The following is a 17,550-nucleotide window of genomic DNA, read 5'->3' as shown; positions in this document are numbered from 1 at the left end:
GCACTATGCGAAGTACTGCTGTATCAGGTTTTTTGATTTTATATGTAAATGGGAGATTAAAACTATGATTGAGTAATCTATACATAATTTACACATCAAATGTAAATTGATGCTGCAAAGCTCGTTTGTATTCCATTTGTTTGTGAAAAAATTGGACTGTGAATACAGCTGTAACTGACGCAAGCGGAATAATGCATGAATTAAATCAGTTATTTTGGCCAAAAAAACACAATAACAATCAAAATCTATATGTTTATATAAAATGTAACACAAAACGTTAAACAAAATATATATGAGCTTGCATCATGCAATACTTAAAACAATGGAATAATCAATAATAGACGACGCAATTAGTGCAGATGCTTTGGCAAAGACAAGAATCCCAAACGAGATGCTAATATACCAAATTAATAAGATTTATAAATTATTTTATCTAAAATGAACTTATAAATGTATAGCAAAAATAACTATACCAAAATGTAAGAGCAATGATTATGATATGACCAAACAAAATGTATTTTGGAGTAAGGAAAAGCTGACATTACATATCGAAAAACATAGAAAATAATGTTACACATAAAATTGTGCAATTTTTATATAACGTCTTATTGTTGAATGAATTAATGCTGATTTGGAACTAATTTATTTGATTTATTATCATAAATGTCTTTGATTTAAATCTTTTACGAATTCATTAAAAAAAAATTGGAAATTAGGAATCTATAAATACTCTTATATAAAAGTTCATGTCTTGTTAATAATGATAATTATTCTGATATTGACTAAACGCTATAAAGATTCCTGATTGAACAGAAAACAGTTTTTTTTATAATAAATTAAATTCATTTTCATACACACTTTGTATCTTTATATATACTAAATATTGTCAATATTCAAAAATAAACTGACTAGAATACTTGCATTTTTTACACTTTATAATTATATAATACTATTCATTTATTTCTTATACCTGATTTATGTGCTCATGAAAAAAGATAGAATATTATATTTATATTATAATATATACTACGACTTTTAGTGTTTTGTACAAGAAAAAAGGTTTGCGACTGCGGAAAGGTTTATACAGTAGAACACTGCTTTTACGGCAATCTTAATAAAGTATGGAGAAATATTGCAAGTTTATGGCGTTATGGCATTTGCAGGATTATCAGGATTGCAAAAAGAGGACACAGGAAAAAAATACTGAAGGAAAATTATGAGGGAGAATATCAAAATTATAGTGTGTTTAACATAATCAAATTATAGAAAATATAAGGCTTTTATACAACAAACGTTTGAAAAAGACTAGGCGCCAACGTTTGAGAACTGAGATTAAATAATTGTGTCTCTACCGCAGCGTATATATCCGCCAATCGTCCGCAAATGGTTAATTGTAAACCCATTCAGTACCATTACCATATATATAATCAGAAAAAATATGCTGGTGTTATAATAATGCATAATACTGCTAAAACTCAAGTTAAACACAAGGCGCGTTTAGTGCACAAATTGTATTCATTTAATAATAAATAAAAAACTGTATGTTTTTATTTCCATAAAAATAGAAGTTACTTTGAAGAACTTATATTCCAAATTAGTATTAATCATTTGCAATGTATTCTGGTAAATATAAAAGCAGAGCGTTATAAAAAAAACTTACCCTTGCAGCATATATATGAAATTGAAGAAGCAATTCAATGTGGAAAGCATCAGATCCGCAGTGCTGAGGTTGACCAGAAAGTAGTTCGTTACGGTCCGCATCCGTTTGTGTGCTGAAACAGACCAAAAAAAAATCACTGAACGAAAGGGTTTTATATCGACCTCTCCCATGGTCTACACATCGCCCCCCATTTTTCATCCCCAAAATCCAGCGAATTCCTCCGTTGATTACGTTTTGCCAATTTGAACGCATCCGGTTTTCCGGAATTCCGATCCAATCACCTAATTCTAATTAATTTCAATTAAAGTTTCAGCAAATTTCGCCAATTCCATTAACATCAAGGTGCAAATGCAAAACGTACGTTATGCAGATGTTGTAAGCTTAAAATAAATAATTTAATCAAATTTCAGTCAATTTAATTTATATTTAATGGAAAACGAAAAACCAATCTAAATTACACACATTTAAAAATAATGATTTGACATTGAAACAAATGTTTATGTAGAAAATATTTTAATCAAGTTTCAGCAAATTCCATTCATATTTAATGTAAAATGATACCAATCTTAATGATACCAATGTAAAACGAGCATAAGTTGCGCACATGTAATTTCTGTTTAAACAATTTAATCAAGTTTCACCAAATTATTCATATTTAAAGGTCCAAATTGGGCACATGTAAAAAAAGAATCGTCTGAAAATATTATTGTGACCTTGAGAAAAATGTTTCCGTCGAAAGCAATTTAATCAGAAAATAAAATCAACTTTCAACGTTTTCTCTACCCTAATCAAGCTGGAACTTAAATTACACAGAAGTCGTCCTTTGTTGTATAAAGTTAAATCCTCTTTAAATTCCGACGGAGCGACGACCATAATTCGTATTATTGCCGGCAGCAATTTTCCAAGTAGATTATGTAATTACCGATCGGGGGACAAAAGAAACGCAAATTCCGGAAACATATGATAATCCATTTCAACGATGCGAAAGACTTATGTACATGGTTTTGCTTTAAACAGTCCGAGCGGAAATATAATTAATGTAACTTTATGCAAGAGTGGATATTAAAAACACACGTATTGTTCATGTTTCTTTTGTTTTCAGATCTTTTTGCACGTCTTCTTTTCATCCAATTAAAATGAAATCCAGGTAACTTTAGTAACAAATTAAAGAAGATTATCAAAGTTATTTAATCATAATGAATCATCCGAAAGCAAAGTAAATTATAGTAATTCAATGAAAATTGAGCTAAAAGCATATTGCTATTTTGTACAGCGAAACTTTCATTTTGATAGACATTAATTCATTTATCCAATAGAGTTCACAAATCCATCATAATAATATATCCATCATAATAGTATAAATACCGAATACATGCGCTGTTTATTTATATAATTATGTAAAATAGGAAGATCAATCATTTTTTTATATTTTAATAATATAGGGTGTCTCAAAATTAACGAAAGATTTGAATTTGATGCCATTTGTGCAGTGTTGGCTACCCCAAAAAATAAACAATTTGGCAGCTGAGAGATTAGGGTTCGTAAAAATAGGGCGTTGAATGGATTGTTGAACATCAACAAATGGATGCTGATTTTTCGAGCAAAATCATCCTAAGCGATGAAGCAAATTTTCACCTTGATGGCTTTGTTAATCGCCAAAATTGCCGCATTTGGGGTCCGGAGAATTAAATAGATTAATTCAAATCTATCTAATTTTGGGACACCCTTTACAAATATTTGTTTTGTAACTTACCCAAAACAATCCATATGACAATAGTGTTTCCTCCCGTCGCAGTGAAGATCATGAAGACAAAGATGGAACACCATGCCATCTGGATCCACCATTTCATTGATAAATTGTCTGATTCTCTCGTATGCGTGGTGATAGTGGACAACAATAAAGTATCGAGCGTGGAATTGATGCACGAAAGCTTTAACAAATGGACAGCAATTATTGGGACAACTCTATGGTTAATAATCACTGAAGCAGTGGTGTATTTAGCAATATCTAGGCATTCGGAAATCGTGATAGGAGGGCCCCTCAAGAACTTCACCAAATACACCCTATTTGGGGCCCACATTAAGATTATCGTCCTTTTTTGTGAGATGTATATATACGTATGTATGGATGAAAACGGACCCACATTTGTGGGCCCTTTCGCTTTGCAGAATTTTGCTATACAGCAACTCGGAAGAAGTATATTCTGTTATAATGATGACCTAAGATTCATCTACACCTGTTTGCTTCTATTAACGCTGTTAGTTGAGTTTAATTGGATATTGTCAAAGGACGAATTTAATTGGGGGCTGTACAGATTGCGTTTGGGACTTAATGGATGAACATGATTTTAAAAATGTATTTTGCTTTATATTAGATTTTAAACTATATTCATACTATATACTTACCGACATGTTAAACACATTTTCGCATGGTTCCATGATGGTACAGCTGTAGTTTGTTAAGCTAACATTTATTTCCTTATCGATGATGAAATTAAATTCACTTTGCTTCTAAAGAGAATTCAAGACTCGCATATGAATTATGCAACTGGATTCACACGCATTGTTACATCTCCGAAAGCAATTAAAGTTGTTGTAAACGGCGCAATTAGCCCTCATAATTTTCATTCGTTTTTTTTTCAGGCCGACCACGTATGCACACTTTTAATTAATTGCATATAGGAGTGTATACAACTTCTGTTCGAACACCTGAAACAATCATTAATTTATCATCTAACCACTTATTGTGATTACATAAAGTTGGTTGCATATTGCAAATTACTCGACAAGTAATATTTTATGTGAACTTGTACTTGCATATATGACTTGTTAAACTTAGAAGTTTGAAGTAATTGTACTTGACAAATTACTTTGCCAGTATTACATAATATGTAGCTGCTTTCAAAATCGAATTGTAGAAATTATTACTTATAATAAAATATTGAATAAAATTCTGCCTTTTGGTTTAAATTCTTTAATAAGTAATAGAAATTATTTAATATATAATACACAAAACTTGTGTGCCTTAATATGATTAACCTATTGAAGAAAGTTGCCGCATTTGGACCGGCGTCTAAGTTGGACCAATATGTTAAATTGACCTGTATAGGATATCTGCAAAATTTAAACACCAAAAAGTAATTTGCTAAAAATATACTTGCAAAAAAAAAATAAGCTAATGGTCCATTCTGGGAAACCAATTGTTTACCGATTAATACATCTTATTTTCACTTTTTTACCATTATCAATTTTAATTGATGAAACAATATTTAAAACAATATATAAATGTATAATCTCAAAACAATTTGAGGCTCCGGAGCCGCACATTGTAAGCATTAGTTATGTTGGATAGCAAAAACTAATTTTACTAGTGCTACATTGCTCAAAAGAGGTTGCTTTTTCTTAAAATATTATCTAAAAAAAAAACAAATAATTTGATCAAATTTCGTAAACTCTCCCCAATATCACAGCTTGATAGATTATGAAATATTCTATAATTTACAACTGTTTATTTCAAAACGTGTTTTAGAAAAAAAAAGTTAACACATAGTCATTGAAGTTACGCTTAATTAAAGCTTAATTAAAATATCTGTAATAATTTATATAATTTTGCAATACTTAAAAAAAATCTATTACCAAAACATAAGCGTGTAATTTACAATATAATTCTGATTAATTTAGTAGATTACACAAATATCTGCATTGTATTACGAGTACGAAGTGTTTTATTGTTGGGAGCACCGTTTCTCAACAAACCAAGATTAGGACTCGTCAAATTTTTAATAGTTCGCAAAATGACAGGTCACCTTATGTCAAAACGAGGATTTGGCTTAATAATTGGATCGCTGTACGATTTAAAAAAAAAATATGTTAGGTCACACAGAAAAAATGTTGAAAATCGGTTCTAAAAATACTGAAATTCAGCAGATAGATTACTTTAATTTGCATGTGCATAAAAAAATCTATTGCCAAACATAAATAGATATGACTTATTTTATAAAATTTATCCTAAATTTCGTTCCAAGTATGTAATTTACTACAGTCTTTGCTTTAATTTACTAGATTGCTTTAATAATCGTAAATACTATATTTTGTAATACACTAAGTGTTTTGTACAAAGAGATTTATTATTTGGAGCAGCGTTTCTTAACCAAGAAGATTGGGTCTCGTTTAGTTTTTAATTGGTCTCCAAATGACACCAGTCACCTTGTGTCAAAGAGAGGATCTGGAGATATACACTAGTAATTGGGTTTCTGTACAACTTCATCAAATATGTTGGGTCACCGGCAAAAATGGTGAAAAACTATGATTGGGCTTTGCAAATTCCGAAATTCACCAGAGAAATAGCTTTGATTTGCATATGCATTATTCATTGGCTGTTTGGAAATTTTACATAAAACTTGATAAATTTCATACGTTACATCAGCATATTTATATTTTTGAAACGGTTGTACAATTTAATATATTGAATTAATGTACTTTTATTTTTCATATCCATTTTACATCCATTTGATCTATGAAAAATATTTATGGAATAAGTTTTTTGTATGAAATCGGATATAGTAATTTAGTAAAGTGATTATTAGTTCTGTCAATAGCCCACACTGTTTGAAACCGGACTAATTGATATAAATAAACAGCACAAAAGGTGATTTGAATATTGCCTATTGATTTTTCATCCATTAGATTTATAGCAAATATATAAAACGCGTAAATGTTTTGAATAATAATTTATTGAGTAATGGGTTTTATTTAAATGTGTTTAAAGTATTGATAATAATTTCAATAAATAAAACGATATGAACTGATGGGTAGTGACAATAACATTTTAAAATTTATAAACTTTATATTTATAATAATAAGATGTATTTTTTATCAGTTTAATTTATATTAAAAAAAATCTATAAATTTGTTAACAAATTTTAAGTTGTTAATAAAATATTGAAAAGTTAACACAATCCATCAAATTATAATTAACTTTATTTGCATAAATTGATGAATCCTTGTAATTATAATTAGATCAAACGCAATATTTGTATTTAAAAATGTGTCTGAATTTGTCAGTTTGATTAATGCATATTATTTGAACTTTTGTACCATTTTTAATTTTAATTGATGAAACATTGTTTATAAAATTCTATAAATGTATAAACTCAAGACATATTGTGGCATACGACTCCTTTGATGAGAAAATGCGGCTCCCAGTTTCTATTCCACATAAGCGTTGGATAGCAAAAATCTAATATTACTAGCGCTCCCTGTACATTTTATATCTTATAAATGGCTCTTTGCTCCAAAGATGTTGCCGACCACTGATATAAATGGTAACATTTAATAAATTGACCTCCACTTATTTTTGCTTTAAATATTTTATATTAAAAAAAATAACTTAACTTTATTTGTATAAGTTTGCAGGTGAATCGTTATAATTATAATTAGATCAAATGAAAATATTGTATTTAAATATATTTGTCTCAATTTGTCAGTAAATATAAAATATTATTTGTTGCAATGTAAAATTATTATTTGACAAATTTATTTCCGTATATTTATTATTTTAATTTACGTGAAATGTTACTTATTTAATATTTATGAAATTATTTCCGCTTGTTACACATCAATTATGCATTTCCGTTTTATAGTGCTTTAACATGAATGTTTATGTAATGAATTATGTAAATTTACTTTAAAAAAATTATAAAACATTTATAAATAAATAAAATAATAAACATTTCTTGAATAATAAATCCAGTCAACCCTTGAATTCCGTGCTATTTAAACAAGTGTTATTCTATGCTCTAAATCCATATCAAAATAGACCTTAGCTTCCAGATTTTTAATTTAGATATTTAGATATCGTGCAATTTCCGTGTTATAAGAATTGTCGTATCGTGCTATTTGAACTCCATATATTAATTTCTTTAATTAATGAAATTTGAGATTTGTTCTTTTAGAAATATCAATAAATTATTTATTCAATTAACTTCAACATTGAACAAGATGTGTTTAAATTCCAGAAATCAATATTATTTTGACTTAATTCAAAAGCAAAGATTAATAAATACAAACATTTTTTTTGGAAATGTAACAAGATTGGCAATATTTTGCGTTTGGTGAAGATGTGAAATGGAATAGCAAGAGAAACGTTATCATATTTCGTTTGCACGTGCTGTGAGTAATAAAGAAAGAAACAAGTTTTTGCCGATATAAGAATCTCATATATATCTTTTCATGTTCCATCGCTTCGACCGACAAGAAGAAAACTGAAAAGAAGAAAAAGAAAGAGAAGCAGAAAAAAGTTTAACTTTAGATCATATAAATTTAGTGCACATTGCGGTTCGAGTAAAATATTATTTTCTCGAAACTTTGCTTAATGAAAAGGAAAATTATAGGAAAGAATTATAAATGCGAAAAAGAAAACGATTTATTCATTTGCGCGTAATTAGAATTTAATCGCATGCAAAGTTTAATTAAAGCGGTAACTTTATAGTTCTTCCTCATCTCTTAACAAGCGTTGGAAATGCTAATTTTGCTTTGCTAATTAATGATTTTATGTTGCATTTCATAAACTAATTTGTACACGCGCAACAAATTATTTATTTCGTCAATCTTTGAATTTCATTCAAATTAAAATATAAATACAATTATTCGTGGTTAAAACTTGTTTTTTTTTACTAGTTAATTTAATAGAGAATTCTCAAATTTGGCTATTTGGCACTATTAACTATATTGAACCAATTCGTTATTCGACAAATGTAAAGTACAATTATTTAAATAGAATTTTTTTAATATTATAGTTATTATTGAAATGTGAAATATTTTATATTATTTGTAAAAGTTGCCTAAATTTGGACCACACGTAATTGCCTAAATTGAACCTGTCAAATTGAAATAAAATCAGTTGCTGTAACAAGCAGTTCGGTAAATAAATGGTAAAGCAAATTAAATGTAAAAAAAATAAAATTTAAATCATGAAATTTTAAACAAATTATGTTTTTTTTTCAAAGAAACCATAATTAGATGATTTAGTATTTTATGTGAAGAAACTATGAAAGAATACATAGTTTATTATGAAATGAAATGATGACGCATATATTATTTTAAAGGTAAGAATTGTAACGTACGTTCTTTCCACTTGATTTTTATAATATAAGGCATGGTTTAAGGAAATGTAACAAACTATTTAATTTAACACAAAAATCTTAATCAAAAATATATTTTTATTAATTATTTTTTGTTTATCAATTATTAACTTTTCAAGTTTATACAACTTTTTAAGTACATAATAATACAAATTATTATAAATATTTGATCAATTAATCAATTAACTCATAACTGTTTCAAAAATGGCAAAGTAATAAATTATACAACCAATACTCGCGTGGCGTCTGATAGACTCTGCTAAGAATATTGTGCTGTTAATTATTCAACGCATAATGACTAGATGTGCTTTTACAAATCGTCAGTCAGTATGAATAAGGTACATAGGTACATAGGTATATATATATATATATAACACTAAAACTTATACTGTTTCAAAAATGGCAAAGTAATAAATTATAAAACCAATACTCGCGTGGCGTCTGATAGACTCTGCTAAGAATATTGTGCTGTCAATTATTCAACGCATAATGACGAGATGTGCTTTTACAAATCGTCAGTCAGTATGAATAAGGTACATAGGTCGGGGTTGCTCTACCTTTTCAGTTTTTAAAGTTATGGTCAGAGAGTAGAACCGAAATTAATTTCTTTCCGGTTTATGCTTACGTTCCAAGTAAATGTTTATCCAAGATAAATTCTGATAAACAGTTATAATTCAATGAAATATAATGGATTTAGGATTAAATGTATTTATTATAGCACAGATTAACGTGTAATGAAATCAAGTTGAATACTATGAATGAACAATGAGGTGGATGCGCCGGGAAACTGGTGCGGTTGTCGAAAGTGACGACTGCTCGCGCTGAATTGAATTACGTCTCGACCATCAGCAATAATCTATTGTGATTATCAATTAAATCATTTGGATTCTTGATGCAATTTACCGCCAAGATTTAGGATTCAATTTGACTGTAATTTCGGATAATCCTTTATCAGCCGTACCCGATCTGAGCCAGGTTTCCATGCAAATTATTCGGTTGAATTCGGAATAGATAAGTTTTCAGAACAAATTTTAATTAAATTGAATTGTACAAACAATATATTTTCATGTAATCAATTTGTTATTGGATGTGAAAATATAATTAAATTTTATGTATTATTAACATGCAAATAGAAGGATTTAACGTGAATAAAAAATGATGTTTTAGCAACAAATCCACCCAACAATAACAAAAAAAAGGTGGTATTGAATAAGTACAATTTAATTGTTGATTCACAGTAAGTCTGTATACTTCAGTTAGCTCTGAAGATTCAATATAACGAAATACGTATTTGTTTTTTCATATTCCAATTTCCAAGCTCTCTATTTGACATTCTTGGAAAAACTACATCATGAAAAACGCAATTGATAGCCAAGTTGTAAAAGAAGTTGCGGATTTGGAGCTTCGTTTCATGAGGAATTACGACTCGCACTTTTAACAGAAAGTTAATTTCGCTAGTAAAAATAGCCACCGAATTGCTAAAATACGGAATATGTTAAAAAATGGCTACAAATAAAATTAATTATACATTTTTATTAAATAAAAGTTGCTAACTTGTAATTTTCATTTCCAAATACTTTCAGGTCTTCTAAGATAAAACAGTTTTATTTTAGTTTATAATATGCAAGAACTTGTGTATGCTCCGTTGAACATGTGAATTAAAAACAAACTCTGGCCTCCCGCAGGAAACTGCAAAAACATCAAATTAATAACTTCTTAATTTGTAGCAAACTTAGTCTGAAACTATGTTTGCAAAATTCTTTAAAACCGGCTTTCAACTAACTGTAAACTCTTCATCTAATTACTGTGTGGTTTGAAATTACTTACATCTACAAATAATTAGAACATCGTTGTTTAATTAAAATCCAGTTTTAAACTAGTTTTGAACACAAAAAATACGTTTCTCGTACAAATTTCAATCAAATTGAATTATACAAACTATATATTTTCATCAACATAGTTTGTGATGATCTATCTAACCTTTTTTTATTGGATGTGAAAATATAATTAAACTTTATGTGATTTACAAGAAAATGAATAAAGTAGGATTTTTTTAGCTACAAATCCATCCAACAACTAAAAAAAGTTGTATTAAATATACAGTTTTTTTATTCACTATACTGACATATATCAGTTAACGTTAGCTCTGATAACGAGGATTCAATATAACGAAATACGTATTTTGTTATCATACAGTAATATTCCAATTTAAGCCTTCTATTTGACTTTTTTGGAAAAAAAAAAACTACACCATGAAAAAAGCAATTGAATGTATTGATAGTTTTTGGAAAGAAGTCACTAAAAAATATACCCAAAAGTTGTAATAGAACTTTTGCGGCTCCGGAGCTTCTTTTTATGAGCTCGCAGGTTATGACAACACTTAATTTAAATATTAAAAATAGCGACTGTAATGCTATGAGCGGCTCCCTAGATACGCAATATGTTAAAAAATGGCTCTTTACTACAAATAGGATGACTATCCCTGCAGTAAAAGAAAATGTAATTTTCATTTACTAAGATTTACATATCTTCATTGATAAAACAATTTTCATTTAGTTTACAATATACAAGAACTTGTGTAGTCTGCATTGGACATGTGAATTAAAAACAAACTCTGGATTCCCGCCAGAACCTGCAAAAACAACAAACTAATGACTTCTTAATTTGTAGCGAACTTAGTCTGAAACTTTGTTTACGAAATTATTTTAAACCGGTTTTCAACTAACTGAAAACTCTTCCTCTGATTACAGTGTGTTTTGAAGTTACTTACATCCACAAATAATTAGAACATTCTCGTTTAATTCAAAACTAGTTTTGAACACCAAAAAAAAAACTAAATTGGGAAAAAATAATAATTATGTTTTGAATTAAAATAAATTATAACTTTATAAATAAATGACTATTGATATTAGTAGAAGAAGGGATTGGTAGAAATAATAAATAATGTTATTTATGTTCTTTTCAACTTGGAAGTATTAAAGGACTATTAGCTATTAAAATAATTGCATCAATTGCAATGTACATGCTAAAAAATAAACATGTAATCAGTCTGAGTGCATCTTGACTTTTCATGTCTCCTTTGAAATTATTTGCAAAGGATAATTGCACTTTCTCAGTTAAGAATACTCCTATTTGTAGGATTCTGTTTGGGTTTGATAGAGTTTTGGGGTTTGTTCTGACTGACACTCAATGCAATTTCCTTAAAGCACCAAAGTTTGAGTGTGCAATACAAACAGTCCATCGTTTATTCACGCCGGTTGTACAACTTACTGATGTCCCGAGGCAACCTTAATTGAATTTAAAATGCAATTTCATTTTTCTGCCCAGAAATATTCTTCCAACATGTTGCGCTATACTGCTTAGTTGCATATTATATATAGACAGTATATAGTATTTTTTTTATCTTGCAGTTAGTTACTTGTTTGAAGGCTATAAGTAGATTATACATTCTGAGGATAACACATTATTTTATAAAAACCTTTCGTTTAAACAAATTACTACAATTTACGAGATTTTTTTTTAAATGTACATTTTGTACAATAACTTTTTTGGTGATTTTTCCGGTATTGTCCGTAAAAAAAATCCCACGAAATTAGCTTCAATTTGTACAATTACATTTTCTTTATTTATAAATGAAGACCCTTTGTGAGCCCTCTCATTGCTTGATGCAATAGGGCCATCGTTCATCACCGATGGACAGTCAAATGAATGAGGTTCAGCATATGGACCTTCAGCCAAGTCGATGGACAATAACAGTGTTAAGGATAGCAGCAGATTCACAGTCAAAGAAAATAGTGGAATCATAATGGTAACTATCCACCGGGAAAGATTATCCATTTAATGTCAACTGCGATCTTAAATTTACTCAATGTTCACATTGATGAACAGATTGTGAATAAAAATTATACGACAAAAATAAATAAAAAAAATAAAAGAATTAAATATATTAATTAAACACTGTATGTTTATTTTGATAAAAAACTTAATGTAGTAATACAAAGTATTATCCCCAATGGGATTTCCTCAGAATTTCCCGGTAACATAAATCCCGTTTATTAGCTTCTTCTTGTATATTTATATTTTTAATCTTTATAGATTATAAATAAATCAAAAAATAATTTTCTGGGCAGAAAGCCATACGGTCAATAGCCGTTTGTAACAGATCAATTTGTTTTTTTGATCTGTTACAATAAATGTTATTGTTAATAATTTTCTATATTTCACTGCAAAATCTTGATTTTAAAAATTAACTATTAACTATTTAATGTTATTATATTACAATCAAACTTTACTCTTACAGATCCATTATAAAACCTATAAAGTATATTCACGCAATTTCGCGGGATCATAAATCTCGAGGAATTATCTGTTATACTAAATGCAGCTACATTTTTTCTTGTTTATAGATGATTATATATGAATAACACAAATTGTACATTTCGTTGCAATTCTTTTATTCTAAAAATGAATAACCACTAACACAGATAATTAAATATATTAATTAAACATTGTATGTTTATTTTTTATTACATACAAACTTCATGATTTTTTTCCTATAGTTTTATTATATAACCTAGAAGATTTCGGAATTTCCCGGGAACCAAACTGCAATAAATTAGTTGCTTTTTATAATCCCGACTTCCGGGATTCACTTTTTATTAAACGGGACAAAACTGATGAATATGACAGGAATGATTATGAACGGAATATTTACAACGAGAATACTAAAAAATCTATCACATTTATGTTTTTAAAATCTTATTTTTAAAATCAATAAATGAGAATTATATTGAGTACAATATTTTATATCTAATATGTCTAATCACTACTGTGTATCAATAAGTCTTATGGAAAGTTTCCACGAACATCAAACAAGACTATCGGCACTTGCAATATCTGCATAGGGCAATAAAACCCTTTTGGAGAAACTCTTGGGTTTCTCATACTTAACTAGTTTTTACAACCCATTTATGCAATTTTCTTAAAAGGGAGGTTTGTTACAAGTTGGTCAGTTAACTATAAAGACTATGCCACCCACAATTAACCTCAATTGTAAGATTTCTCACCCTTTGGACCATACCGACAGCGGCGACTTTGATGTACATCCGCCGGCGCCTTTGACGTTCACCCCTACATGACAAATTAGCCCCTACCCTTAGAATATTATTTTGTATTCGGTACGTCCTCTTTCATATAAGACGTAATTTAAAATTAGTCCTAGTTAGTCCGAGACTCATGTTAGTTAATAAGAGTCCTAGTCCGAGTTAGTCCTAGTAATATTTCTAGTCAATATTTCTCTTGAACAGCAACCTATGCGTGTTCAGTACACTGTTTAGTCAAGACTCTTCCATAAAATCCACTAGGACTCCACATCGACAATACTACGATAACTATTTCACAGTGTCCAGAAATATTCCATCCCGGGACACGACACTACATTTATTTTGTGGGTTTCTTACTAGTTCAAGTTTCTTCAAGTTGCGGCAAGATTTATATATAATATGAGAAACCAGTGAACCGATTTTGATTTATAAATTTTCAAATCGAAGCTGAACATATGTGATCCAAACAATAACAAAATGTATATATAGAAAACTATAATACCTTGTAATAATATACAAACAATAAAAGAAAAGTTCAGATTTAGCTTTAATTTCAATTTTTACCCTTAATATCCCGGTATGTTAAAAAGTAGACAAATCGACGAACAAAAAATGAATATTTTGTACATAAAAAAGGGAAGAAAACAAAAGGTTATTTATGTAGAGAATTATGTCTTTCTTTATAGAAGAGATTTTTTTTTGTGTTTTATTCTATATTTATTAACTATCTATTTGATTTAAATAAATTTAGTTAAAATATTATAGAAATGAAAATAAGTAAATCAATGCCGAAAATATGTGTACTTTGAACAAATTTGATTTCAGCAATAAAATAAAAATATTATTTTTTTTATATATTAAATAGTCCAAGTATTTATTACCAATTCGATTTAAACATGATGATTTTATCAAATTTACTTCAAAGAGGCAACTTTCATTCACAGATATGATCCAAATACATTATCAGATATACATTATAAATCAGATATTATATATACATTGTCAGATCCTATATTCATATCTAATGAAGATTAAATTATATTTCTAAAAGTTATGAAAATATTTATTTTTTATCAATTATTTTTCAATTTATTTCCGATATTTTTGTAGTGTCTTATTTAATATCTATTCCATTTAAAAAAAAACTCAGTAAATTAATTTCTAAGCTATTTTTTTTTGTATGGTCTATTAATAAATTTAGTTAAAATTTTATTGAATTAAAAAGTAGCAAATCTAAGCTGAATACTGCTTTTTTCAATGATTTAATATGTTTATATTTATATAATAAATAGTCCAATAATTTATGACCAATTAAATTTCAACTTGATGATTTTATCAAATTTTCTACAGTCAACTTTCATTCACAGTTTATGATCCAAATATTTACATTATATAAGTTATAAATCTAAAAGTTATGAAAATATTTATGTTTCTTTTAAATTTAAGTGCAATAAGTTATTTTTGTATTGTTGTCACTGAAAAATGCTGCAGACTTTAAAGTAGTTTACAATTACACCAATTATTTTTCAATTTATTTCCGTCTAAATCTTTTGACCTTTGACCGTATAATCCACGAACCAAAATTAGTAAGTGCCATCACAGCTTGTAGCATTATTATTCACAAAAGGAAACGACAATCTCACCGAGACTTTGAATCAATTAAGCAGAAATCCTGAATGCAAACTACATCCTAAATCGTACGAATACATCACTGAGACAAACATATGCACTTGATGTGACAGGAATATCAGATCACGGATATTATTAACCAGAACAATATTGACCCAATGAGCACATACATTAATTAATAATTTCAATTAAATCCACCACTACGAATCTATTTACGAGGTTTTAATTAAAACGCAATTAATTGCATTTTCAAGGCCAAAAAGAATATGCAATCACTGTATTTTTTTAAATTTTTTTTACTAAGTATTACTGAAATATTACTTTTATAGATCGCTGCTGCTGTTTGTACGTATCTTCTTTCAGATTTTTCTTTTTCAGTGTTTTGGATGCGACCGACGCGCACAAACTGAATGCTGAAATATTTCGGTAGCCGGGAAGGAAATCGCGCGTGGCGGCGCATGCCGGTTTGCATTCCCTTTTCAGGATGCCCTAACTGGTATTAATTATCGCAATGATTGGAAGATCGAAGTGTTCCTGACACGCTGAGCCTCGATCAATCATGTTCGATGTTTCCAACTCGACGATCCGTTTCCGCTTTCATTCAACATTAAAAAAATACTATCCACAACTCAATTATTATTCCAATTTGGAACTTTTTGTATTAATCTATATATATATAGAGAGAGCACTGTCGGATTAAAGATATATGTTAAATTTAGAACCAGATTCCATATTTGCCAAATTGAGATTGGCAAACAATAGTTTTTTCCCGAGATTTTTTTTTAAATTCCCGAGCGGGAATTCCCGGTTATCTAATTCTTGTTATGTGTACTGTTGTTTGAATCATACAATGCTTTGGATTTCATTTGCACTAATAATGTAGCTCAGTTCAATAATCAGTTGGCTTTATCCATTAAACAATTATCATAGACTGTTATGACTATTGCTCCGATCCGAGGAATATTTTGGCTCCCATTTATGTTGATTATGTACCATAAATTTGCATAATAAGTTCATTATAATCAGTAAACAATAGTCATTAACCATTTGTAAAGTGGATACATAATAATACTGTTTTGTTCATCATTGTAAGAACTTCTAGAACCAAAATTTATTTTGCTCAATTAAAATATTGTTTGTTTTGTAACTTTAAAAACTGATTATCGCCTTATGCGAGGTATTGATGTATTTTTCATTTCATCGTTCACAAATTTTAATTGATTAACAAATAATAATAATTATTATTATGTCAGGTATCAGCTAAATTTGGTTATTACCATTCAATCACTATACTGCTATGGGCTGTACATGCACTGATTATAAGCTTACGGTTTGTTAATCTGTGCTTGTCAGCTAGTTACACAAAATATTGTTAGATAATATCTCTATTACTCACTGAATAATGCATTATTAAATTACACATAATGAAATGTGTTTGCTTTATAATATATTTGAAAGACCTACGCATCAAAATTGTTGATCGATCAGTTTCGGTTAAAATAAAAGGTTTCCAATCTGGAAAAGCACAAGTTTATAATATTTTTGGGAAGGTTCGACTAGAATATGCCTTACGACTGAAAAATATAACGGTTTTAAGGTTATTTTGACCCATCGTGGTAGGTTTAGATATGCATGCAATGTCGGTACCTTTAGTTTAAAATTGCTGTGAAAGTATAATACGTTTTATACTCTTACTCGTAACCCAGAACACTCGTTAACTAAAGCAATATGATAATCGTTCCATGTCGAAATAAATACTCAAGAAAATTGATGTTTATTCAAATGTATACATTTACCGATTATGTACTTTTACCATAAGTTTGTAATCCTATATGAAGATTAACCGACGTCATTAGGTAAATGTATGCATTTTCCGGAAATGTTGGATAAATGTAAGTTGAACCTAAATTTACCGACCAAGCCCGTAAATGTATACATTTACCGATTATGTACTTTTACATTAACATATACATTATTAAAGTGTTTGAATCATCTGTATATTTTCTTCTATCGCGGA

General features: G+C 28.7%; 1 protein-coding gene across 1 annotated transcript in view; it reads right to left on the bottom strand.

Moving 5' to 3' along the window:
• Window positions 1–15,930, bottom strand: part of LOC108565943 (tachykinin-like peptides receptor 86C) — a gene marked incomplete at its 3' end in the record, with an annotated part of 31,564 nt that extends 15,634 nt beyond the window's left edge. Inside the window, exons 1-4 of the mRNA XM_017925627.1 lie at window positions 15,855–15,930; window positions 4,067–4,369; window positions 3,414–3,591; window positions 1,661–1,772 (exon numbers count right to left, since the gene is read on the bottom strand). Of these exons, the coding sequence (XP_017781116.1) occupies window positions 1,661–1,772; window positions 3,414–3,591; window positions 4,067–4,099 (323 nt within the window). The remainder of the gene's footprint in view (window positions 1–1,660; window positions 1,773–3,413; window positions 3,592–4,066; window positions 4,370–15,854) is intronic.
• Between the last annotated feature and the right edge of the window lie 1,620 nt (window positions 15,931–17,550).

This window comes from Nicrophorus vespilloides, unplaced genomic scaffold, assembly GCF_001412225.1.
Source record: "Nicrophorus vespilloides isolate i.1.1-1 unplaced genomic scaffold, Nicve_v1.0, whole genome shotgun sequence".
NCBI lineage: Eukaryota > Metazoa > Arthropoda > Insecta > Coleoptera > Silphidae > Nicrophorus > Nicrophorus vespilloides.
Note: the sequence above shows the minus strand (reverse complement) of the source record. Positions and strands in the feature narration are given on the sequence as shown.